Source organism: Salvelinus namaycush, chromosome 42 (assembly GCF_016432855.1).
Source record: "Salvelinus namaycush isolate Seneca chromosome 42, SaNama_1.0, whole genome shotgun sequence".
Taxonomy (NCBI): Eukaryota; Metazoa; Chordata; class Actinopteri; order Salmoniformes; family Salmonidae; genus Salvelinus; species Salvelinus namaycush.
Window position 1 is genome coordinate 13,967,560 of NC_052348.1, and position 24,889 is coordinate 13,992,448.

The 24,889-nt window shown below is 42.1% G+C and overlaps 3 protein-coding genes across 6 annotated transcripts in view; 1 reads left to right on the top strand and 2 right to left on the bottom strand.

Moving 5' to 3' along the window:
- Nucleotides 1–6,085: 6,085 nt before the first annotated feature.
- LOC120034797 lies at nucleotides 6,086–11,666 on the top strand. Its single transcript, XM_038981419.1, has 6 exons — nucleotides 6,086–6,324; nucleotides 7,276–7,370; nucleotides 10,207–10,324; nucleotides 10,479–10,526; nucleotides 10,799–10,951; nucleotides 11,176–11,666. Exons 1-6 carry the CDS (start codon nucleotides 6,265–6,267, stop codon nucleotides 11,305–11,307), a joined length of 606 nt encoding a protein of 201 aa, XP_038837347.1. The 5' UTR covers nucleotides 6,086–6,264; the 3' UTR covers nucleotides 11,308–11,666.
- Nucleotides 11,667–11,924: 258 nt separating this feature from the next.
- Nucleotides 11,925–13,050, bottom strand: LOC120034795 (B-cell lymphoma/leukemia 10-like). The gene has a single exon (XM_038981417.1). The coding sequence runs from the start codon at nucleotides 12,769–12,771 to the stop codon at nucleotides 12,091–12,093; it is 681 nt and encodes a 226-aa protein (XP_038837345.1). The 5' UTR covers nucleotides 12,772–13,050; the 3' UTR covers nucleotides 11,925–12,090.
- A 97-nt stretch (nucleotides 13,051–13,147) lies between these two features.
- The window catches only part of LOC120034790 (type II inositol 3,4-bisphosphate 4-phosphatase-like), a 144,817-nt gene continuing 133,075 nt past the window's right edge, over nucleotides 13,148–24,889 (bottom strand). For 2 of the 4 annotated variants that reach the window (XM_038981410.1, XM_038981407.1), the window contains one exon: nucleotides 22,416–22,609. In XM_038981410.1, the coding sequence (XP_038837338.1) occupies nucleotides 22,426–22,609 (184 nt within the window). In that variant the 3' untranslated portion in view covers nucleotides 22,416–22,425. Of the gene's footprint in view, nucleotides 14,274–22,415; nucleotides 22,610–23,693; nucleotides 24,460–24,889 lie in introns of those variants that run through there. The other 2 variants (XM_038981409.1, XM_038981408.1) reach the window with 2 other exon arrangements.

The window sequence follows — 24,889 nt, forward strand, 5'->3', positions numbered from 1 at the left end:
TGCATATTCATTACAGGCTGAGCAGTTGGATACATGTCCTTGATTTCCCCTCTCATGTTCGGCCAGAAAAGTGTGTCACTCGCCTATCTATAGCATGCCTCTCCGCCAATGTGGCTAGCATGTATGTGGCTCAACATTTCCACCCTCAGTGCCCTTGGAATAATAACACATTGTCCTCTGTACAGCACCCCGTTCTGCACGTTGATTTCATCACAAAATCACTAATAATCTCTTCCACTCAGAGAGGTGTCCTCTTTCACAGCTGGCCATCCTGAGAGAACAACTGACTTTAAGTCCTGTAAGTCTTCATCGACCTCAGTGTACTGTAAAATCAGACAGATCCTGTGGTTTGTAACATTGAGATGCCGTGCCTGGTCAATGTGTCTGAATTCAGCCTGCTCATTCTCTGCGTTGCTCACAGTGTGTTGTGTGTGTGTGTGTGTGTGTGTGTGTGTGTGTGTGTGTGTGTGTGTGTGTGTGTGTGTGTGTGTGTGTGTGTTGCGTCTGTCCTCCTGCCTTCTGTTGCTGCTCTTCTCAGAGTGTCGCTGATGTACATTTCCGGCCCAGGCTTGTAGATGACACCCACGTTGTTGTAGTTTTTGCAGCAAATTAACATACCTTGGAGACGCTTAGGGGCACAGAGGAGTGGCTTCTTGAAGATTGCGATCAACGGTTTATGATCTGTCTCAGCTGTTATTAACTCTCTGCCATAGAGATACTGATAATCTCTACCAAGCAAATACAATACTCCAACATTCCTCGTCTATTTTTGATCCGTTGGCGTCAATGCTCACAAAGCAGGCTCCACGGGCTGTCCCTGTTGCATTGGGCAGCACCCTAAGCTATTCTTACTTGCGTTACTCTGCACAGTGACCGGTTTCGAGACGTCATAGTACCTCAGAACAGGCGTGATAGACTTCAGGCGTTTTATTTCCTGTACAGCTTGGCCAAGTTTAGGGAGCCAGTGCCACACACTGTTCTTGTCCAGCAGCCGGTGAAGAGGCTCAAACACTTCAGACAGCTGTACTGCTTTGGCATCCGTGGGCGTCAGCGTGTTCAGTACAGCCCTGGTCTTTTCTGGGTCTATTCTCAGTCCCTCGTGTCCATGACACTGAACTGCAGCTTTAGCACACTGAGCCTGAGTCTCACCTCCCTGCACCGCTCCATCAGTGCCTGCTGCAGATTGTTGTCGTTCTCACGCTCTGCCTTTTCATTGGAGTCCCCGCATCCGGCAACAAGAATATCATCTGCGATAGGCTCGAGGTCCCCCAGCAGTTCCTGTTGCTTACGTTGATACATCTCGGGGACCACGGACAGCCCAAAGGGAAGTGTCAGCCATCTCATCCGACCCCATGGCATCCAGAACGTCGTCATCCTACTGCTGTCCTCATCTAGTTTACACTGGAGAAAGGCATCTCTGGCATCCACCAGTGTAAATACGCGTGCCTTAGACGGTTTGTACAGCACATCCTCTAATATTGGCATAAGGTAGTGAGATCTTTTCAGTGCTTGATTTAAAGGGTTTTGGGTCCATACATAATCTGATCTTCTCTGGCTATGACCATGTTGCTTATCCAGGGCGTCGGCACAGTCACTGGGGTGATGTATCCATCATGTTCATATTTCTCCAGTTGGGCTTTCACTCTTGCCTTCAAGGCTACAGGCACATTCTGTGGTGCACATTGTACAGGGGTGCAACTTGGGTCCAGTATGAAGTGGACATCTCCTTTGCACAGACCACTGGATCGTTTAAAACGTCATAATATGCACTCAGCAGCTGTTCTTTGGTTAAAGGCCCTTTGAGATACTGCTCCATTTTGTTTCACTCTGCTGGCATTGTGTCAGTCATGAGTCCTAAGCGCTAACCGGAGAGTGGTGGATTTTGGTCCGTCTCAACAAGTTCAAAGAGTAGTCTGTGCTTGAGCAGTAAAACATTTATATTTTGTCATCCCTATGGGAAATGGTCTGATATACCATGGCTGTCAGCCAATCAGCATTCAGTGCTTGAACCACCCAGTTTATAATTGGTGATATTCTCTCTTTCACTCTCTTGCTCATTACATTGTGTCAAGCTGGCCTTTTATTATTCAGTCTTAGCTGCACCAAACATGTCTGTCCCTGAGAGTGAGCCTTACTGCTGCATTCCGTGGTGTAGACCGGGTCATCATTGTCAGAGCCTCCCCCTCTCTGTATAGTATCCTTCACAACATGCACTTTCTTTACTCTGCCTGATCTGTCCCCTGCCTGGCACACCTTGGCAGAGTGATTTGCGACGCCACAAGACCTGCATGTGCTGGGCATTGCTCTCAACTCGCTTGTGATTGTTACCACACTATTTTGTTTTTGTCATGTAATGTCACCTGACCTCTCATGGGTGCACTCTCCTGTGGTTTGTACCTCCGCTGTTTCTCTGTTGCATTCACTGTATCCACTTGTATTCCATCTATCGTCCTCATGTTTCTCAGTAACCTCAGCTACACTTCATATTTCCATAGCCTCTGGTAGACTAAGATCCCGTTATCGTAGAAATCGGCGTCTTGTTCCTTCACTCGCAATGTCTAACACGAGCTGCTGTCACGTTGTCTAATGATTGGAGACAGGCGCAGGAATACGTAATAGGGGGTATTATTTTCTCCACCCAAACAAAAGAGCGAGGTGTTAACCTCTAAATAATACACAGGACGAGACCCGTAAAACAAGTGCACAATAACACGTAGCCTGGAAGCCGAAACAACAGCACAGGTACTCACAGGACCAACGGACATGGTAACAATAACCGACAAGGACAATGGGGAACAGAGGGCATATATATTATATACTAATCTGGGGGTATGGGAACCAGGTGTGTGTAATGAGACAAGACAGTCCGGGGTTGGTGGTAATGAATCCAGTTCAGTGACGCCTAGAAGGCCGGTGACGTAGACCTCCGGAGCTGGTGAATGGAATGAGCAGCAGTACCGGGGGGATCCGTGACAGCCACTCTCTTATCTCGTCCCTCAGTCCGCAGTACTGGCATGTTGCAGCTCTCTCCAGCAATCGAGTGATAACTGTTCATCTGTATCCTGTTTACAGCGGCTACAGAGGTATCTCTCATATATGACGTTTAATTGTGGTCTTAAAATAGTCCTCCAAAGCAATTAGAATAGCAGTATCGTCATTTTTCTGATCAGCAGTCAATGTGAGATTATGCATGTAAATATGCCGACACTCACTGCCCATTTAACCCTTCGTGGTTCCAAACTTCTTCCATTTAAGAATGATGGAGGCCACTGTATTGTGGACCTTCAAATCGGCGGAATTTTTTTGGGTACCCTTCCCCAGATCTGTACCTCAACACAATTCTGTCTCAGAGCTCTAGAAACAATTCTCTCGACCTCATGGCTTGATTTTTGCTCTAATAACATGCACTGTCAACTGTGGGATCTTATAGATCCACAGATGATGCAATCTCTATTGCACTCCACACTGCCCTTTCACACCTGGACAAAAGGAACACCTATGTGAGAATGCTATTCATTGACTACAGCTCAGCGTTCAACACCATAGTGCCCTCCAAGCTCATCACTAAGCTAAGGACCCTGGGACTAAACACCTTCCTCTGCAACTGGATTCTGGACTTCCTGACGGGTCACCCCCAGGTTGTTAGGGTAGGTAACAACATATCCACCACGCTGATCCTCAACACGGGGGCCCCTCAGGTGTGAGTGCTCAGTCCCCTCCAGTACTCCCTGTTTAATCATGACTGCACAGCCAGGCACGACTCCAACACCATCATTAAGTTTGCCGATAACACAACAGTGGTAGGCCTGATCACCGACAACGATGAGACAGCCTATAGGGGGGAGGTCAGAGACCTGACCGTGTGCTGCAAGGACAACAACCTCTCCCTCAAAGTGATCAAGACAAAGGAGTTGATTGTGGACTACAGGAAAAGAAGGACCGAGCATGCCCCCATTCTCATTAACGGGGCTGTAGTGGAGCAGGTTGAGAGCATCAAGTTCCTTGGCGTCCACATCACCAACAAACTAGCATAGTCCAAGCATACCAAGACAGTTGTGAAGAGGGCACAACAAAACCTATTCCCCTCAGGAGACTGAAAAGATTTGGCATGGGTCCTCAGATCCTCAAAAGGTTTTACAGCTGCTATCAAGAGCATCCCGATAGGTTGCATCACTGCCTGGTATGGCAACTGCTTGGCCTCCAAGGGATTGTAAGTAAGCATTCACTAAGGTCTACCTACACCTGTTGTATTCAGCGCATGTGACAAATACAATTTGATTTGATTTATATAGACAGCTGTGTGCCTTTCCAATCAATTGAATTTACCACAGGTGGACTCCAATCAAGTTGTAGAAAATCTCAAGGATGATCATTGGAAACAGGATGCACCTGAGCTCAATTTTGAGTCTCATTGCAAAGGGTCTGAATACTTATGTAAATAAGGTATTTCTGTTCTTTTTTATTTCTTTTTTAAACTTTTAATCCCACACTGATGTCACAGAGACGTTTTTTTAGGAACTTGTCTTTTTAACCACAGATCATAGAAATACTGCATTTTCACATACTGTATGTAGACACCGTTTTGATGCTAGATATATAGGCCCTAGCCCTAATTAATATGATTTTGAAAAGTGGCATAGTTGCGCTTTAAGACTCTAGGTTTCAGGAAATGGCAGTTTTTTTTTTCTTTAAGCAAAACTTCATGAGAGGGAAATTGACTGACCCACTCCAGACCTCCCCTACCCAACTGTAGACCTACATAATCTCCACCTTGTCAGACAATACCAGGAAGAACCCTGGAGTGTATTCATTCCGCCGATCTGTTGCAAAATGTTTATTAAACGGACTTACCTGGAGTTTTCCAATAGAAACTCACGATTTAGTTGCAAAACAACATTTCGCAACTGGACTAATGATTACACCCCAGATTTTACATTTAAACATACAGTATTTTCGCTGCTGAAGAGCAGACAATTACCAAGTACCCATAACAGTTTATAGCCTACCATTCATATTGAGCCAGTCTTCTGCCAACAGCATTATTAGGCTTAAAAAAGTGCATTTGCCTATGATTTGAGCAGTGTGGGGCCAGGGTGCCGCCACTGCGCTGAAGTGGTATACTAAAACATTAGGCTTATTCAAGGCTGGCAGGTCTGGAATCTGTAAACTGTGTGGAAGCTGTAGCTGCCCTATCACTGCTAAGTCAATAGGATCTAAATCCACAATAAACGTTATGCTCTTTCTGTAGGCCTATGTTAATTGTAGATTCATTTTTTTGTATACAATAGTCTACTCTACTGGCACTACAATGATAGTTTGAGTAGTGATTTGTCAGTGCAATGTAGTGTCAGATCAGATGTAGGCTACTTGGTTATGGGTAGTCATATATATTTGAATGATAAGTAAGTCTAAAATCCACGACGGGCGATCAACCACTCCCATCTACCTCCAGTCAATGGTCAAACCGTACTCTAGTGATCATCAACTAGATTCAGCCGCGGGACGATTTTTTTCTTGAGCGGATGGTCGGGGGTCCGGAACATAATACAAATAATTTGTAGAAGGCAAATTGACTGCATGAAGCCCACACAGATAATGTTTGACTAAAACATAATTTAAAACCTTGTTACGTTTGTATACGATCAAATGTTTCTCTCTCTTATGCGTGGGAATACTTGGGAACTATGTGATTCGCATTGTGCAGCCGTCCATCACCCATTATAGGCATTATCAAACACAGGTGTGGTATATGAGTGGGTACTAAATGTTTACTCTCCTTGAGCCGGGTTTAAGAATAGGTTCTGGTGGACTAAAACACTATATTAATGGAGACATTCTTTGCGTAATCTCCGGGAATTTCATATAGCCTTTCTTTCGACGTTCTTTCACTGCAAGGTATAATTGGATTACAGTGAAATATTTACAGTATTAGAGGTAATTTGAATTAAATAGTCATTCATAGAAGTTGAGGATTGACATCAAACACCCGCTTCCATGTGAGTATGACGATTTTGTGAGGGTGTGTGCAACATTTAGGCTGCAGCAAAGCCAGCGCTGGTGAGAGCGCCATTCCGCGCACCATGTGTTCAGGGTGCGGGCACAGAGTTTATGTCCTCGTGCAATTCTTGAGCCAAACGTTTCTTTTATCGGGAAACTTGCCATAATAACGAATGGTTGGAATTTACGACACATGAAATGGATAACTCTCGGATAATGTGATCTTGGCTTTTGCCCTAACTGCTAGGGGGGCAGCGAACAACGCCGATGACAGGTTTTTTGACAGTGCTCCTTTTTTGCATTCGTTTATTGGAGCGCAGGGCAAAGGTATGCAATTTACAAATGTTAAGTTGTCATTAGCCTACATTGTATAGGTTATGTTCGGGTACAATATTGGATATTTGACAGGCTACAAGGTTATCGCTAAAAAGTAAAGGTTCTAGGGAGTTCCTGCGACAGTCTGACTTCTAAACTTGTTTTATTGTATACCTAATGCATATGCGTGGCGAGTAAATGTATTTAGCCTAAACCACGGCTTCTTTTTACATTGCCTTCTGTCATATTATTCAGCCACACAGTGAAATTATCTTCATGAAACAAAGTCCATGCGTGGCACACTGCCACTATGTTTATAACCTAGTGAACTTACTTTGTCAATCACAGGAGTTTGGAAATAGATTTTTGACTTGTGATGACTCATCCGGCCTACTGACATTGACGTTAAAAAGAGATTGAAAATGCGTATTTGTTGGTTGAAAATACGTTTTTTTCAATAGCTTGTCCTCACACGGGACACTTGGCACAATTAACTGTGAATTACTTCAGCACCAAGTGGTTTAAATGTAACACATATGTGGTCTGTAGACCAGACAACTAGTAGGCTATTTTGCCTTGATCTGGAGAGTATCTGACTGTTAAATTTACAATAACCATCCCTAACCAGTAAACATTGTTACCTATTTCAGAAATTCAACAAGAAAGCTCACTCTGTGTTAACGTTCAGATCTATCAGCTAAAAACGGGTTTATTAAGAATATTTAGGGATTAATGCCAGAACTGTATGTTCTTCTGTTATTTTCCAATGAATGTATAAAAAGAGTTACTTTCTCTCAGAAGCTGTCAATAGTAAAAAATACTTTCACTTTCACATAGTTTTGGCTGTGACCCAGCTTGGGGACAACATCTAGCTCTGGGCGTTGACCAGCGCTAGAAAAAAACTTCCTGTGGATTTTGAACAAGGCATTCCAATGTGTCTTCTTTTTGTGTGATTGTTTCTAGAAAAGAGTGCGATGGATCTGTCTCTTCTGGGGCTTCCATTACTATCAACACCAGTATCTGAACACTGAGCTCTGGAATTGCTTCTTAATATTGAGGTATAGCACCTTATGGAACACACACAGCAGCATTGCTTGCTGCAGTTTGATTACATTTCTGATGTACGTGTTTTTACAGAGAGCTTGAAATGTAGCTTTAACTTTGCATGGCCAGGAGCGTAGCTGTTATGCATGCATTCCGTTCACAGTAACTCCCTGCATGCTCCCTGTAATCTGTTTGTATGACACCAAGCCATGCACTACTCAGCATTCGTGAGGTTCTCGTATCTATACACTTTCAAGAGTCAAGTGCATTGCTAAGATTACGATTCATTTATTAAACAGCCGGGCGATGACATCATTCATCTTACTGCTTTGAGGGTAAATCTAATAATGTTGTTATGTCTTCATTACATCACTATTGCGCACTGGGAAATCTATTGCTATGGTGGCCATAGTGGGTTTGACACTTGATTCCATGCTATTAGAATATATTGTAATGAAACAGCAGGGGGCAGGTCTCGAACCCTCGACCTTTTAGCCCGAGGTCCGGCGCGCTATCGACTGTGCCGCAAAAGCATGCTCGTGCGGCAGAGTCGATTTCCGCGCTTATAAACCCAGGGTCGTTACAATATATTTGGGCGTTTGAATGCTTCAAACATACATGCCGGGGTGCACCACTCCTGTCCTCAAGGGCCACCGTTTGGTATTCCTTCAGTCAGACACTTATTGGCACCTGGGTAAGCAAGTGCATGGACTCTCCAGTCATCCAATGACATACCAGGCAAAAGTTTGGACACACCTACTCATTCAAGGGTTTTTCATAGTTTTTACTGTTTTCTACATTGTAGAATAATAGTGAAGACGTAAAAACTATGAAATAACACATGGAATAATGTACTAACCCAAAAAGTGTTAAACAAATCAATATATAATATTTGAGATTCTTCAAAGTAGCCACCATTTGCCTAGCTTTGCAGACTATTGGTATTCTCTCAACCAGCTTCACCTGGAATGTTTTTTCAACAGTCTTGAAGGAGTTCCCACATATCCTGAGCATCCCTTCACTCTGCGGTCCAACTCATTCCAAACCATATCAATTGGGTTGAGGTCAAGTGATTTAGGAGGCCAGGTCATCTGATGCAGCACTCCATCACTCTCCTTATTGGTCAAATAGCCCTGACACAGCCTGGAGGTGTGGTTTGGGTCATTGTCCTGTTGATAAACAAATGATCGCTGCAGAATGCTGTGGTAGCCATGCTGGTTAAGTGTGCCTTGAATTCTAAATAAATCACAGACAGTGTCACCAGCAAAGCGCCATCACACTGCCTCCTCCATGCTTCTCGGTGGGAACCACACATTCGGAGATCATCCGTTCACCTACTATGCGTCTCACAAAGACACGGCGGTTGGTACCAACAATCTGAAATTTGGACTCATCAGACCAAAGGACAGATTTCTACCGGTCTAATGTCCATGTTTGTTGGCCCAAGCAAGTCTCTTCTTCTTATTGGTGTCCTTTAGATTTGGGGAGATAGGTAGTCTAGTGGTTAGAGTGTTGGGCCAGTAACCGAAAGGTTGCTGGATAGAGTCCCTGAGCTGACAAGGTAAAAATCTGTCATTCTGCCCCTGAATAAGGCAGTTAACCCACTGTAGGCTGTCATTGTAAATAATAATTTGTTCTTAACTGACTTGCCTAGTAAAATGGTGGTTTCTTTGCAGCAATTTGAACATGATGGCCTGATTCACGCAGTCTCCTCCGAACAGTTGATGTTGAGATGTGTCTGTTACTTGAACTCTGTGAAGCATTTATTTGGGCTGCAATATGAGGTGCAGTTAACTCTAATGAACATATCTTCTACAGCAGAGGTAACTCTGGGTCTTCCTTTCCTGTGGCAGTCCTCGTGAGAGCCAGTTTCATCATAGTGCTTGATGGTTTTAGCGACTTCACTTGAAGAAATTTTCAAAGTTCTTGACATTTTCCGGATTGACTGACCTTCATGTCTTAAAGTATTGATGGACTGTCATTTCTCTTTTCTTATTTGAGCAGTTTTTTCCATAATATGGACTTGGTCTTTTACCAAATAGGGCTATCTTCTGTATACCACCCCTACCTTGTCACAACACAACTGATTGGCTCAAACGCATTAAGAAGGAAAGAAATTCCACAAATTAACTTAACAAGGCACACCTGTTAACTGAAATGCATTCCATGAAGCTGGTTGAGAGAATGCCAGGAGTGTGCAAAGCTGTCAAGGCAAAGGGTAGCTACTTTGAAGAATCTCAAATATAACATATTTTGATTTGTTTAACACTTTCTTTGGTTACTACATGATTCCATATGTGTTATATCATAGTTTGATGTCTTCACTATTATTCTAGAAAATAGCAAAAACAAAGAAATCCTTGAATGAGTAGGTGTGTCCAAACTTTTGACTGGTACTGTACATTAATCAATTAGGGACCAGGGAGAAACAAGAACCAGCAAGTGGAACTTGAGGGGCTGATTTGTGCACCCCTAATAAAAATATGAGTACATGCATGCCTTTTGACATTTTTTGTTGTTGTATTTATTTAACCTTTATTTAACTAAGCAAGTCAGTTAAGAACAAATTCTTATTTACAATGACGGCCTTCCCCGGCCAAACCCTAACCCGGACGACGCTGGGCCAATTGTGCGCCACCACTCCCTATCATGGCCAGTTGTGATACAGCCTGGATTAGTCACAGCCTGTATTATTTCAGACTCCTGATTGGAAATTAACACTTTTTTTAACCATATGACGTATACAATCCTTAAAGAGATTACCACAATCATAACTAAATAAACTAGGGACATATTAGTTCATTGTGTTGTGTATCATCCCTGTATTCATCCGTACTTCTTCTATTAAAGCTGCCTGAGTGCCACCGCACATTTGCCCATTGCTGGTGCTGCTGAAACTCCCGGGCTGAGAATACAAGACGTTAGAGAGCTTCAGGCGGACTTGAAACGGTTGAAAAGTACCATAGAAGTAAGACTACAGCTAATGAATGTCCTGTAGTCCTGGTATGGCGTGTTTGGTGTGGAATTAGGGTAGAGGGGAATTTTCAAAGGACTAGTAACATGTGTTACATTGAAGGATAAGAAGAAATGATTCATACAACTGTGGTTTTCTTTCTTGTCAGAAATCAGATGCCTGTTTGTATGCTCCTACCAACGATGACATCTACAATGTAAGTTCTTGTAGCAATATTCAATACATAGAACACACTGTCACAAACAGTTTTTTATTTTGGTTCCTTTGAAAATGCGGTGTGGGGCGTCATGGAAAAAAAGGATCCAGTGTGTTAGAAATGCCAGGGCCTATTTCTGGTCCCAGTCTGCCCCAGTTTGTAATGCCATGATTAGAACATACCTCTTTTGCATACTTTTATAGATTTCCAGATCAATGTTTTATAGTCTGTGTATATACTGTAACACAGCCTGTGGTTCTGTTCTTCCCCAGGACAACTGCCTGTTTAAGTTCATGCACTGTTACTTATTGGAGTTGGAGGTTGTCCTGATCGAGGACATGCAGGTCACAGATAACGACCACGATGAAATAAAAACATCCATCCACCATCGGAAAAGAGATTTGGAAGAACATGAACGCCAATATGTAAGTTAACCTTTAAATAAGTTCTGAAGTTTATCCCACATATGTATGGTACAACAGCAATGTAGTGTTGTCAGAAGTCCTGACGGTCCATACTTCCAATTGTTCAACATTACATTTTTAATTGGCATTCATTTGATTAGCAGCAACAGTATTTTGAATGCCAATGTCACTCTGCTTTCATCTAAATGTCAATTATATTGCTTCTCTTTTTTCTGCATTTACAGAACAGTTCTAGATGCTCACCGTGTGAGGCACAGAGAGTTGCCAACTCCACAATATTCCTCTACAACATGGAGCGCCTTTTGGAGAGAATAGCCGCAAACTGTCCGTCGAATATAATGGAAATATGTGTTTAAATAGTTTTTCATAAATAACGTAGCAAAAAATGTTGTGTTTGTGTTCTACCTTTGGTCATGATAGTATGTGAAGAAATTAGCAGAGTGACAGCTAGTGCTCGTGTCCTAATGTATATTACCTCTCAGTTCAAGTTTAATTGTAACTAGCTGTTTATATTTTTGTATATAATAACCTTTACATCTGTACTTTTGTCATATTTATTTATTAACACATTGAAATGCTTATTTGGAGCTTTACGTGTTTTTGTTTCATTATCCAAGTCATATACACACTAACTGTCCCTAACTAGTTTCCCTTGAAGAGTTCTCGTCGGTATGTCAAAATTGCACATCCTGAATCAAAATAAAATCCCAGAAAACATAAACATGCTGATTTGATCATTTCCTAGATGATATGGGTGCCTGGCAGAAGTTCAAATAGGGACATGAAGTGGGACTGTGCCCCAAAGAAACAGGAAGCTCCATTTCCTGATACTGTAGCAGATGAAGATATGAAACTAAAGCTCTCCAGTACAACTTTCTGGCACACATCCATTTTGTAATAGTTCTGTTTGTTTCCTGATTGAGAACTACAGGATTTTTTGCATTTCAATAACAGAACGTTTTTAGTAAAACATTTTATTGCTAGAACAAACATGTTAGAAACCACGTCTCATGGATCCACTGTAGGCTTTTATGATATGGAAAATAAAACATTTGATAACGATGACATGTACAGTTATGAAACAATAAAACCTAACCCTTTACTGTCCCCATATAATCCAACCATTCTGTATTACTCCATCACAGAGAGGGGGTTGAAAAGGAACGGAGGGTGTGAAACTGGTCACTGCTCTCAGATTCTAAGGTCCCGGGCTCGGAGTCCTCAAGGGGTACTGAAGGGGCGCCCTGCTCTCCTGGTTTCGGGAGACTGGGTAGAGAAGACACACTAACTCCTTCAGGAAGGGTACTCCAGGAAAAGGATGCTTCATTTTGACCCCACTTGTCTTCGGAGTTGGACAGAGAGGTTTGGATGGACTGTGCTTCACTACTGCCTTTGTATCCAGTACTGTCACTCTGAAACGACACAAAGGGAGTTCTCTCTTTGCATATACAGACCGGCGAAGAACTACCTGCTGCTGACAAGATGGCCTCCTCTCTCCTCTCCATCTTCACCGCCTCGACTTCGCTGGTGATCTTCCCGATGACAAAGTCCTTGGTCCTCACTCGGCGTATGGACTCCACGAGGTAGTCGAGGCCCCTGGGGGTCTCGGCTAAGTAGTCCAGCATCCTACCGGTCTTCTTGCTGTTCCCCACCCTGCAGCAGATGTCCTCGGCGTCGTCCCGCGTAAGGACCCTCCTGGACCGAAGGTAGTCCAGGTGGCGGTCGGCCACTAGCTTCTCACAGAGGTACGGACGCAGATGCTCCAACGCTTCCTTCTTGACCTCCGCCATGTCTTCGTCAGTGATACACCAGGAGTCCATTTTCCAGCCAATTGCCCGTGAGCTCTTTAGTTTTCTGAAGCTGCTGCTCAGGCTCTGGAATGCCCAGTGTAGCCCAGTGTTGGAATTTCAGATAAGGGTTTGTAATATTAGCAACTGACTGAGATAATGTAGCAAACCCCTTTCTAACCCTGGCCAGTCATTGAACTGGTTGGAGTTGGAAGCCAATATTGTGAAAAAGGGAACTACCTCAGATCAGTTCCCTATTAGGAAACAATGAGGCGAGAATGAGTGGCGTGTGTGTGTGTGTGTGTGTGTGTGTGCGCGTGTTCTTATTTGGACATTCCTGCCTCAGAGAGATCAACATCCATTTCCCTAATAAGATACAGACATTATGAAAAGATGAACACAGATATTATCCATTCCATAGCAATTTAATCAAATGTATTTGAATTAAATAAACAGGAATGCAAAGCGCAAACAAAGATATTTAACATACAGGAAGAGCCTTGGATGCTTTTGAATCCAAGACAGTGACCCCGAATAAAGCATAAAAGCGGATAAAAAAATAAATATGATAAAGGGGTTATGGTTTGGTTTTCAATTGACTGATTGTGGAGGGAAAATAAAGGAAAACAATATTTTTAAACAAAAGTAAAGTTATATACAGCATGTGATAGATATGGCAGTAATTCAACATATTTTGTGAGACATTACGATTGAGTTTATTATTGTACCAAAAAATATGTGGTCGTAAAAGCAACCATGATTGAGATTGAGAGAACATATTCATGGAATTAAATTGTATTTACAGTAAGCTCTCTCAGGCTCCTTAAGGGACAGACAGCCTTCTACAAAAGAGACCCGTGTGAACATGAACAACAAGCTAAACGGGAAAGTCTGTTCAGCTTTTTCTCAAACTTATAGAACCTTCTCAAGGCTTCCTTCAAGCCATGTTGTCTGACGCAAATGAGTTACTGTGTTTACTTGTGCGAATGTGACTAACCTTTAAGGCATTTCAGAAACAGAGCATGAGAAAGTATGCTCAATTGGCAAGCAACACGCTTCGCAGATCTTACAAACTATGACTCAACGATTAAGAAAATGACAAAGAAACACGGACAAACTTAACTCGTACAAAACAGTGTCCCAGCAACATTGCATAACATGGCCAATATCAGAAACACCTAAACCTTTTATTTATTTGTTACATCTGGACCTGCAGTACATGGCTATAGACTTTTTCTATTGCTACTATATTTACTGCTTGGATTAGATTACGTCGGGAATCATTTGGTTTGTTTTTACACCGGCTGTGTCCACATGCACACATGCACATGCACATGCACACTCCCTGTGGAGGGTGGAGAATCAGGACGTAGCCATCTTCGTTCCTATATATAGGTTGGGTTCAGGAGTCAACCTTCCCATAGGTCCCCTCCGGCGGCCGGTAGATCTTGGGGAATGCCATCAGCTGCAGCATGTTGAAGGCATACTTCCGGCATTTAATATTCTTTTGCACATTCTCAATCCGACATCCCTCCCTGGTTTGGAGGCGTGGCCATGATGACAAAAAGGAGGGAAGAAGAATGAAATGAAATTATGAATCATTTTCTCAAAAAGGGGGTCTGTGTTTTAAGTAAGGAAAACAACAACCAACAACTGAGTAAGAGACGGACAGATGGGAAACAGATAACAGACAGACAACAGTTAAATATTACCCGTAGGACAGCTAAGGTAAGGGACTGTAAGTTATTAATAATAAGGGATACATTGAGAAAATCAGACTTCTCTGAAATTAAAATGGATGACCCTAATTTAGTCCAAATATATTTTCACCTGACCCTCCCTGAACGCTTGACAAAAGTGATCCTCCCTCTATCCAAAATAATAATTAAACAAAGTATAGATGAGAACATGCCTACCTTTCCCCTCACTCCTAGGACAAACCAGAGCCTTAGATATACAGACTGACAAACTGTTTTTCACCTCGAGAGCGTTACATGGCAACATTGGGATTTTGATTGCGAACTGGAAGGTCGTGGGTTCGCAGACCACCATGGACAAGCTTACTCTCCTTATCCGTTTATACTATGGCCTCTCAATGGCCATGGAGCTCTTGGTGCAACATGATGCCCGTGCAAATTATTATTTAAAACTGGGTTTGTCAAACTACGTCTAGGGAGGGACAAACAACCAAAGTCCCAGCAATTCTGCAGCCTAGGCAAGATCAAAATGTGCCCACTTCTGCCGCAGATAGAGGATATATTACCAGAAATTCTCATGTGGTCCATTACATGACGATCTAACATTATTTGCCTATATCAGCCCATACTATCTATATATATATATATATATATATATATATATATATATATATATTAGTTTGAAACGCTGTCTTGCAGTACTTCATTTTAGAAACTATGATGTTTGGTGTTAGAGCTCAGTGTAGCCAACTGGAGAAAGCGATTCGCAGGCCAAGATTAATTAAATGACGCCTATCTATATTTATTTCCAGTCAATGTAAAGAGCCAAATTCTTGCATGCATCCGTAAATTCAGAACGGTCCATAGCCATGTTTGCTCAGTCAGTGGTAGCGCACATCCCATACCTGTCAGCATGTCCAAGTGAATCATTTTCAAATTCTGTCAACTCGTTTGTATTTTATCAGTGTATTCATTCTTGGATCTCCCTCCCTCCCTCTAGTCTGTAAACATCCCATACCTGGCAGGTTAAGACTGAGAAACGTTTGTGCGCTGTGCCTACACTGTTAGCTGAAATCACTCCTACACTCTGGGATCATTCCTATTCCCTGGGATCACTCCTACATTCTGGGATCACTCCTACAGTTGCTGTTTTAGAGACGGAATAACAGTAGCAGTCTAAACACACTAACAGCAGTCTAACCGCCTAAACACACTAACAGCAGTCTAACCGCCTAAACACACTAACAGCAGTCTAACCATCTAAACACACTAACAGCAGTCTAACCATCTAAACACACTAACAGCAGTCTAACCATCTAAACACACTAACAGCAGTCTAACCATCTAAACACACTAACAGCAGTCTAACCATCTAAACACACTAACAGCAGTCTAACCATCTAAACACACTAACAGCAGTCTAACCATCTAAACACACTAACAGCAGTCTAACCATCTAAACACACTAACAGCAGTCTAACCATCTAAACACACTAACAGCAGTCTAACCGCCTAAACACACTAACAGCAGTCTAACCATCTAAACACACTAACAGCAGTCTAACCATCTAAACATACTAACAGCAGTCTAACCATCTAAACACACTAACAGCAGTCTAACCGCCTAAACACACTAACAGCAGTCTAACCGCCTAAACACACTAACAGCAGTCTAACCACCTAAACACACTAACAGCAGTCTAACCATCTAAACACACTAACAGCAGTCTAACAGTCTAAACACACTAACAGCAGTCTAACCATCTAAACACACTAACAGCAGTCTAACCATCTAAACACACTAACAGCAGTCTAACCGTCTAAACACACTAACAGCAGTCTAACCACCTAAACACACTAACAGCAGTCTAACCGTCTAAACACACTTACAGCAGTCTAACCGTCTAAACACACTAACAGCAGTCTAACCATCTAAACACACTAACAGCAGTCTAACCATCTAAACACACTAACAGCAGTCTAACCGTCTAAACACACTAACAGCAGTCTAACCGTCTAAACACACTAACAGCAGTCTAACCATCTAAACACACTAACAGCAGTCTAACCATCTAAACACACTAACAGCAGTCTAACCACCTAAACACACTAACAGCAGTCTAACCACCTAAACACACTAACAGCAGTCTAACCATCTAAACACACTAACAGCAGTCTAACAGTCTATACACACTAACAGCAGTCTAACCATCTAAACACACTAACAGCAGTCTAACCACCTAAACACACAAACAGCAGTCTAACCATCTAAACACACTAACAGCAGTCTAACAGTCTATACACACTAACAACAGTCTAACCACCTAAACACACTAACAGCAGTCTAACCATCTAAACACACTAACAGCAGTCTAACCATCTAAACACACTAACAGCAGTCTAACCACCTAAACACACTAACAGCAGTCTAACCATCTAAACACACTAACAGCAGTCTAACCATCTAAACACACTAACAGCAGTCTAACCATCTAAACACACTAACAGCAGTCTAACCATCTAAACACACTAACAGCAGTCTAACCATCTAAACACACTAACAGCAGTCTAACCACCTAAACACACTAACAGCAGTCTAACCATCTAAACACACTAACAGCAGTCTAACCATCTAAACACACTAACAGCAGTCTAACCATCTAAACACACTAACAGCAGTCTAACCATCTAAACACACTAACAGCAGTCTAACCATCTAAACACACTAACAGCAGTCTAACCATCTAAACACACTAACAGCAGTCTAACCGCCTAAACACACTAACAGCAGTCTAACAGTCTATACACACTAACAACAGTCTAACCACCTAAACACACTAACAGCAGTCTAACCATCTAAACACACTAACAGCAGTCTAACCATCTAAACACACTAACAGCAGTCTAACCACCTAAACACACTAACAGCAGTCTAACCATCTAAACACACTAACAGCAGTCTAACCATCTAAACACACTAACAGCAGTCTAACCATCTAAACACACTAACAGCAGTCTAACCATCTAAACACACTAACAGCAGTCTAACCATCTAAACACACTAACAGCAGTCTAACCACCTAAACACACTAACAGCAGTCTAACCATCTAAACACACTAACAGCAGTCTAACCATCTAAACACACTAACAGCAGTCTAACCATCTAAACACACTAACAGCAGTCTAACCATCTAAACACACTAACAGCAGTCTAACCATCTAAACACACTAACAGCAGTCTAACCATCTAAACACACTAACAGCAGTCTAACCATCTAAACACACTAACAGCAGTCTAACCATCTAAACACACTAACAGCAGTCTAACCGCCTAAACACACTAACAGCAGTCTAACCACCTAAACACACTAACAGCAGTCTAACCATCTAAACACACTAACAGCAGTCTAACCATCTAAACACACTAACAGCAGTCTAACCATCTAAACACACTAACAGCAGTCTAACCATCTAAACACACTAACAGCAGTCTAACCATCTCAACACACTAACAGCAGTCTAACCATCTAAACACACTAACAGCAGTCTAACCATCTAAACACACTAACAGCAGTCTAACCATCTAAACACACTAACAGCAGTCTAACCGCCTAAACACACTAACAGCAGTCTAACCATCTAAACACACTAACAGCAGTCTAACCATCTAAACACACTAACAGCAGTCTAACCATCTAAACACACTAACAGCAGTCTAACCATCTAAACACACTAACAGCAGTCTAACCATCTAAACACACTAACAGCAGTCTAACCATCTAAACACACTAACAGCAGTCTAACCACCTAAACACACTAACAGCAGTCTAACCATCTAAACACACTAACAGCAGTCTAACCATCTAAACACACTAACAGCAGTCTAACCATCTAAACACACTAACAGCAGTCTAACCATCTAAACACACTAACAGCAGTCTAACAGTCTAAACACACTAACAGCAGTCTAACCATCTAAACACACTAACAGCAGTCTAACCATCTAAACACACTAACAGCAGTCTAACAGTCTATACACACTAACAGCAGTCTAACCATCTAAACACACTAACAGCAGTCTAACCACCTAAACACACAAACAGCAGTCTAACCATCTAAACACACTAACAGCAGTCTAACAGTCTATACACACTAACAACAGTCTAACCACCTAAACACACTAACAGCAGTCTAACCATCTAAACACACTAACAGCAGTCTAACCATCTAAACACACTAACAGCAGTCTAACCATCTCAACACACTAACAGCAGTCTAACCATCTAAACACACTAACAGCAGTCTAACCATCTAAACACACTAACAGCAGTCTAACCATCTAAACACACTAACAGCAGTCTAACCGCCTAAACACACTAACAGCAGTCTAACCATCTAAACACACTAACAGCAGTCTAACCATCTAAACACACTAACAGCAGTCTAACCATCTAAACACACTAACAGCAGTCTAACCATCTAAACACACTAACAGCAGTCTAACCATCTAAACACACTAACAGCAGTCTAACCATCTAAACACACTAACAGCAGTCTAACCACCTAAACACACTAACAGCAGTCTAACCATCTAAACACACTAACAGCAGTCTAACCATCTAAACACACTAACAGCAGTCTAACCATCTAAACACACTAACAGCAGTCTAACCATCTAAACACACTAACAGCAGTTTAACCATCTAAACACACTAACAGCAGTCTAACCATCTAAACACACTAACAGCAGTCTAACCATCTAAACACACTAACATCAGTCTAACCATCTAAACACACTAACAGCAGTCTAACCGCCTAAACACACTAACAGCAGTCTAACCATCTAAACACACTAACAGCAGTCTAACCATCTAAACACACTAACAGCAGTCTAACCATCTAAACACACTAACAGCAGTCTAACCATCTAAACACACTAACAGCAGTCTAACCATCTAAACACACTAACAGCAGTCTAACCATCTAAACACACTAACAGCAGTCTAACCATCTAAACACACTAACAGCAGTCTAACGGTCTAAACACACTAACAGCAGTCTAACCATCTAAACACACTAACAGCAGTCTAACCACCTAAACACACTAACAGCAGTCTAACCATCTAAACACACTAACAGCAGTCTAACCATCTAAACACACTAACAGCAGTCTAACCACCTAAACACACTAACAGCAGTCTAACCATCTAAACACACTAACAGCAGTCTAACCATCTAAACACACTAACAGCAGTCTAACCATCTAAACACACTAACAGCAGTCTAACCATCTAAACACACTAACAGCAGTCTAACCATCTAAACACACTAACAGCAGTCTAACCATCTAAACACACTAACAGCAGTCTAACCATCTAAACACACTAACAGCAGTCTAACAGTCTAAACACACTAACAGCAGTCTAACCACCTAAACACACTAACAGCAGTCTAACCATCTAAACACACTAACAGCAGTCTAACCGTCTAAACACACTAACAGCAGTCTAACCATCTAAACACACTAACAGCAGTCTAACCATCTAAACACACTAACAGCAGTCTAACCATCTAAACACACTAACAGCAGTCTAACCATCTAAACACACTAACAGCAGTCTAACCATCTAAACACACTAACAGCAGTCTAACCATCTAAACACACTAACAGCAGTCTAACCACCTAAACACACTAACAGCAGTCTAACCATCTAAACACACTAACAGCAGTCTAACCATCTAAACACACTAACAGCAGTCTAACCACCTAAACACACTAACAGCAGTCTAACCGTCTAAACACACTAACAGCAGTCTAACCATCTAAACACACTAACAGCAGTCTAACCATCTAAACACACTAACAGCAGTCTAACCACCTAAACACACTAACAGCAGTCTAACCATCTAAACACACTAACAGCAGTCTAACCATCTAAACACACTAACAGCAGTCTAACCACCTAAACACACTAACAGCAGTCTAACCGTCTAAACACACTAACAGCAGTCTAACCACCTAAACACACTAACAGCAGTCTAACCATCTAAACACACTAACAGCAGTCTAACCATCTAAACACACTAACAGCAGTCTAACCGTCTAAACACACTAACAGCAGTCTAACCGTCTAAACACACTAACAGCAGTCTAACCGTCTAAACACACTAACAGCAGTCTAACCATCTAAACACACTAACAGCAGTCTAACCATCTAAACACACTAACAGCAGTCTAACCGTCTAAACACACTAACAGCAGTCTAACCATCTAAACACACTAACAGCAGTCTAACCATCTAAACACACTAACAGCAGTCTAACCATCTAAACACACTAACAGCAGTCTAAACACACTTACAGCAGTCTAACCATCTAAACACACTAACAGCAGTCTAAACACACTAACAGCAGTCTAACCGCCTAAACACACTAACAGCAGTCTAACCACCTAAACACACTAACAGCAGTCTAACCATCTAAACACACTAACAGCAGTCTAACCATCTAAACACACTAACAGCAGTCTAACCATCTAAACACACTAACAGCAGTCTAACCATCTAAACACACTAACAGCAGTCTAACCATCTAAACACACAAACAGCAGTCTAACCATCTAAACACACTAACAGCAGTCTAAACACACTAACAGCAGTCTAACCATCTAAACACACTAACAGCAGTCTAACCACCTAAACACACTAACAGCAGTCTAACCACCTAAACACACTAACAGCAGTCTAACCATCTAAACACACTAACAGCAGTCTAACCATCTAAACACACTAACAGCAGTCTAACCGCCTAAACACACTAACAGCAGTCTAACCGTCTAAACACACTAACAGCAGTCTAACCGCCTAAACACACTAACAGCAGTCTAACCATCTCAACACACTAACAGCAGTCTAACCACCTAAACACACTAACAGCAGTCTAACCACCTAAACACACTAACAGCAGTCTAACCATCTAAACACACTAACAGCAGTCTAACCATCTAAACACACTAACAGCAGTCTAACCATCTAAACACACTAACAGCAGTCTAACCACCTAAACACACTAACAGCAGTCTAACCACCTAAACACACTAACAGCAGTCTAACCATCTAAACACACTAACAGCAGTCTAACCATCTAAACACACTAACAGCAGTCTAACGGAGGGAGAGAAAGTGTCTTGGAGCATATCACTACTGATTTATACGGCTCTATTTTTTCCCCTGCTCATCAGAATCCTACTATGCTCTACTTTAGAGTAGAGGGGGAGATAGTTGGAGTGGGGAAGAAGAGTGGGGGTTCCACGTCCACTATTCCAGAGGACATAGGAATCATTGAAGAGATGTAGTACATTACTAAATGTAGAATCTTAGTAAATAAATCACAGTCTCTATGAAGAGGAGGGTCCCTCAACTGACAGGGGTCAACTGGAGGTTATGATAAGAACGTGCCCTCAAGCTGCTTGGAGTTTACACTGGAGTGTGTAACAGTGTGATTGGCTTCAGTTACGCTGTTAGCACTTTGGTATCTGTGCCAGAGCAGCCAACCAGAACGCAATGCTAGCTCTCAGAACGTTAGCTCTCTGTCATTGACATGAAGAGATAACTGTTTATCTCCAGTCCTTCTGATAGTATTATATGGCCAATGCTTTAGGTACGGGAGAAAAAAGCCTCCAAGGTTCAACAGTATGGTATCTGTGAAAATAGAGAAGGCTAATATGTCTTAGCGGAGAGAATTTATTTTCTTAATCCCTTACATTCTAAATCGATTCCATCCAATCCTCAAGCCTGCTAGTCGGATTAACAGTCGAAAGCTTGTGTTTGATTGTACAAATTCAATTATGTATCCACCCAATTACCCTTTCAAAGCAAAATCAATGAAATCACACAAATTCCAGACTCCCTCCCTCCCAGAAAACAAGCTGCACAGACAAAAATCACCATCCGACGCACACAAGGTTAGTACATGGCATCGTCAGCAACTTTATTGATATTTTGCAAGCAGAAAAACAAGACTTAAAATTAACCACACGACCAGCAGGTGTGAGCTGACAAGCAGTAGGGCGATGGGGTAGAAGTGTCGCGAGGCCGGCTTGTTCTCCGCTACAGAGCACGCCGCCTCGGGGTCCGAATCCCACTGACACACTACTTCTCCCTGGGTGAGCCGACTGCAGGGCGAGGGGGCGAGGGGCGAGGTGGAGGAGGTGAGACAGAGAATAGACAGAAAGAACCGGTGGGTTAGTAAAGGAGAGACCCCTGACATGAGGCAAAGACAACCAGCAAGCACAGACGCATGCACGGACGGATTAATGGATGAATGGGTAAATGGAAAGATGAATGGAAGAGTGTAAGTCCCACTTGAAGAGAGGAGTTGACGTATGAAGGGGGCGAGTAGAGACAGGCACGATCATTTATGTGGATCTCTCCTCTTTCAATTATTTACTTAAATTATTTTGACAAAGCTTTGGATGCGTTCTGTTGCACCTGTTGATTTCATGTAGCCAACAGAAAGGGACATTTAAAGATCTCAACACAAAACTTAAGGAAATGTGATAAGCCTTACCCCCACATATCCAGAACAAGCCATAGTGAAACCAGACCGTTGAGCAGTTAGACTGAACCCAAGTGTACATTCTATGTCAATATTTAAACAAGACATACATGTTAGATAAGATAAGGGAACAGTGGCAGTAAATGTATTGACAGAGAGATAGTCAAGCAAGCTTCATGAACATTTTATTATATTTATTTAACTAGACAAGTCAGTTAAGAACAAATTCTTATTTACAATGACAGCCTAGGACAGTGGGTTAAGTGCCTGGTTCAGGGGCAGAACAACAGATTTTTACCTTGTCAGCTCGGGGAGTTGATCTAGTAACCTCTCGGTTGCTGGCCCAACACTCTAACCACTAGGCTACCTGCCGCCCAACATGAAAAGACTGGCTGTTGGCCAAAACCCTCGGGACCAAAATCAAACACTTGGACAATGTGTTATTTATCACTTACCATTGTACTTTATGTTAAAGTAACTGTCCAGTGTGTCCAGATTTCTATGAACTATGACCTACACTGAGTGTACAAAACATTAGGAACACCTGCTTGTTCCATGACATAGACTGACCAGGTGAATCCAGGTGAAAGCTATGATCCCTTATTGATGTCACTTGTTAAATCCACTTCAATCAGTATAGATGAAGGGGAGGAGACAGGTTTAAGAAGGATTTTTAAGCCTTGAGACAATTGAGACATGGATTGTGTATGTGTGCCATTCAGAGGGTGAACGGGCAAGACAAAAGATTGAAGTGCCTTTGAACGGGGTATCATCTGAGCTGTATCGTTTTTGTTACATTTCACACGTGAACACATGGTGTATGTTGTTACACACAGTGGGTGTGATAGCATTTCTGCAAGCAAAAGACTGGCATTTGACTTCCCCAGATATTTGATCCACACTTTTTTACTCATGGGAATATTAACTAGCCACATTCAACTGACCATTTACATTATGTGTTGATCGCACAGTATACAGGCTATTCTGACAAAACTACGTTGAAAGAATGATCCGTCATATTTACAGCTGCTCAGTACTTAAACGTATTTACTGAAGATTGATAGTTACCGGTTCATCTTTGCATAGACGGGTCAAGCCTACAGCTATCTTCCAGTGTCACTCTGTCTGAACCATCTTGACACTGGAACACATGGGAAAGCATATCCATTCTCAAGCTCTGATAATCACTCTTTGTTTGAGGTTGAATTTCATTCAATCCATTCGAGGGCAAAGTGCTGAAATTCTACAGTTAGTGCACAGATGAAACAAAGATTCCTTCGAATGCAATGCTGCTGTTTTTTTCACGCTCAACAGTTTCCCGTGTGTATCAAGAATGGTCCACCACCCAAAGGACATCCAGCCAACTTGACACAACTGTGGGAAGCATTGGGGTCAACATGGGCCAGCATCCCTGTGGAACGCTGCTGACACCCTGTAGAGTCCATGGACCGACGAATTGAGACTGTTCTGAGGACAAAAAGGGGTGCAACTCAATATTAGGAATGTGTTCCTAATGTTTTGTACTCACTGTACTTCTAAAAAATGTTAATGTTAAAAAGCAGCTTTTCTGTGTTGGAATGGTGTGGGTGTACCCCAACAACAGAATGGTGTGGGCGTATACTGGTCATTAAAAATATTCATGCGCGTAGACGGCTAATTGGCCAGCTCATCCTCCTCTAGACCACTGATTGGCCAGCTCATCCTCCTCATGAGGAAATAGCAAGCATTTTTTAAATTGTCTGTTTGAGAAGTTTGAGGTGGGGTTTTTAAAGTGTTTTTTCCTCCTATTTATGCTTTCGCCACAAATACGAGAAGGGGGAGCCAAAAACATTATTTGGATAAGCGTTAATAGGTGATTCACTTTTAAAACAGATTTTTACTGGGTAGTTACTTTAAG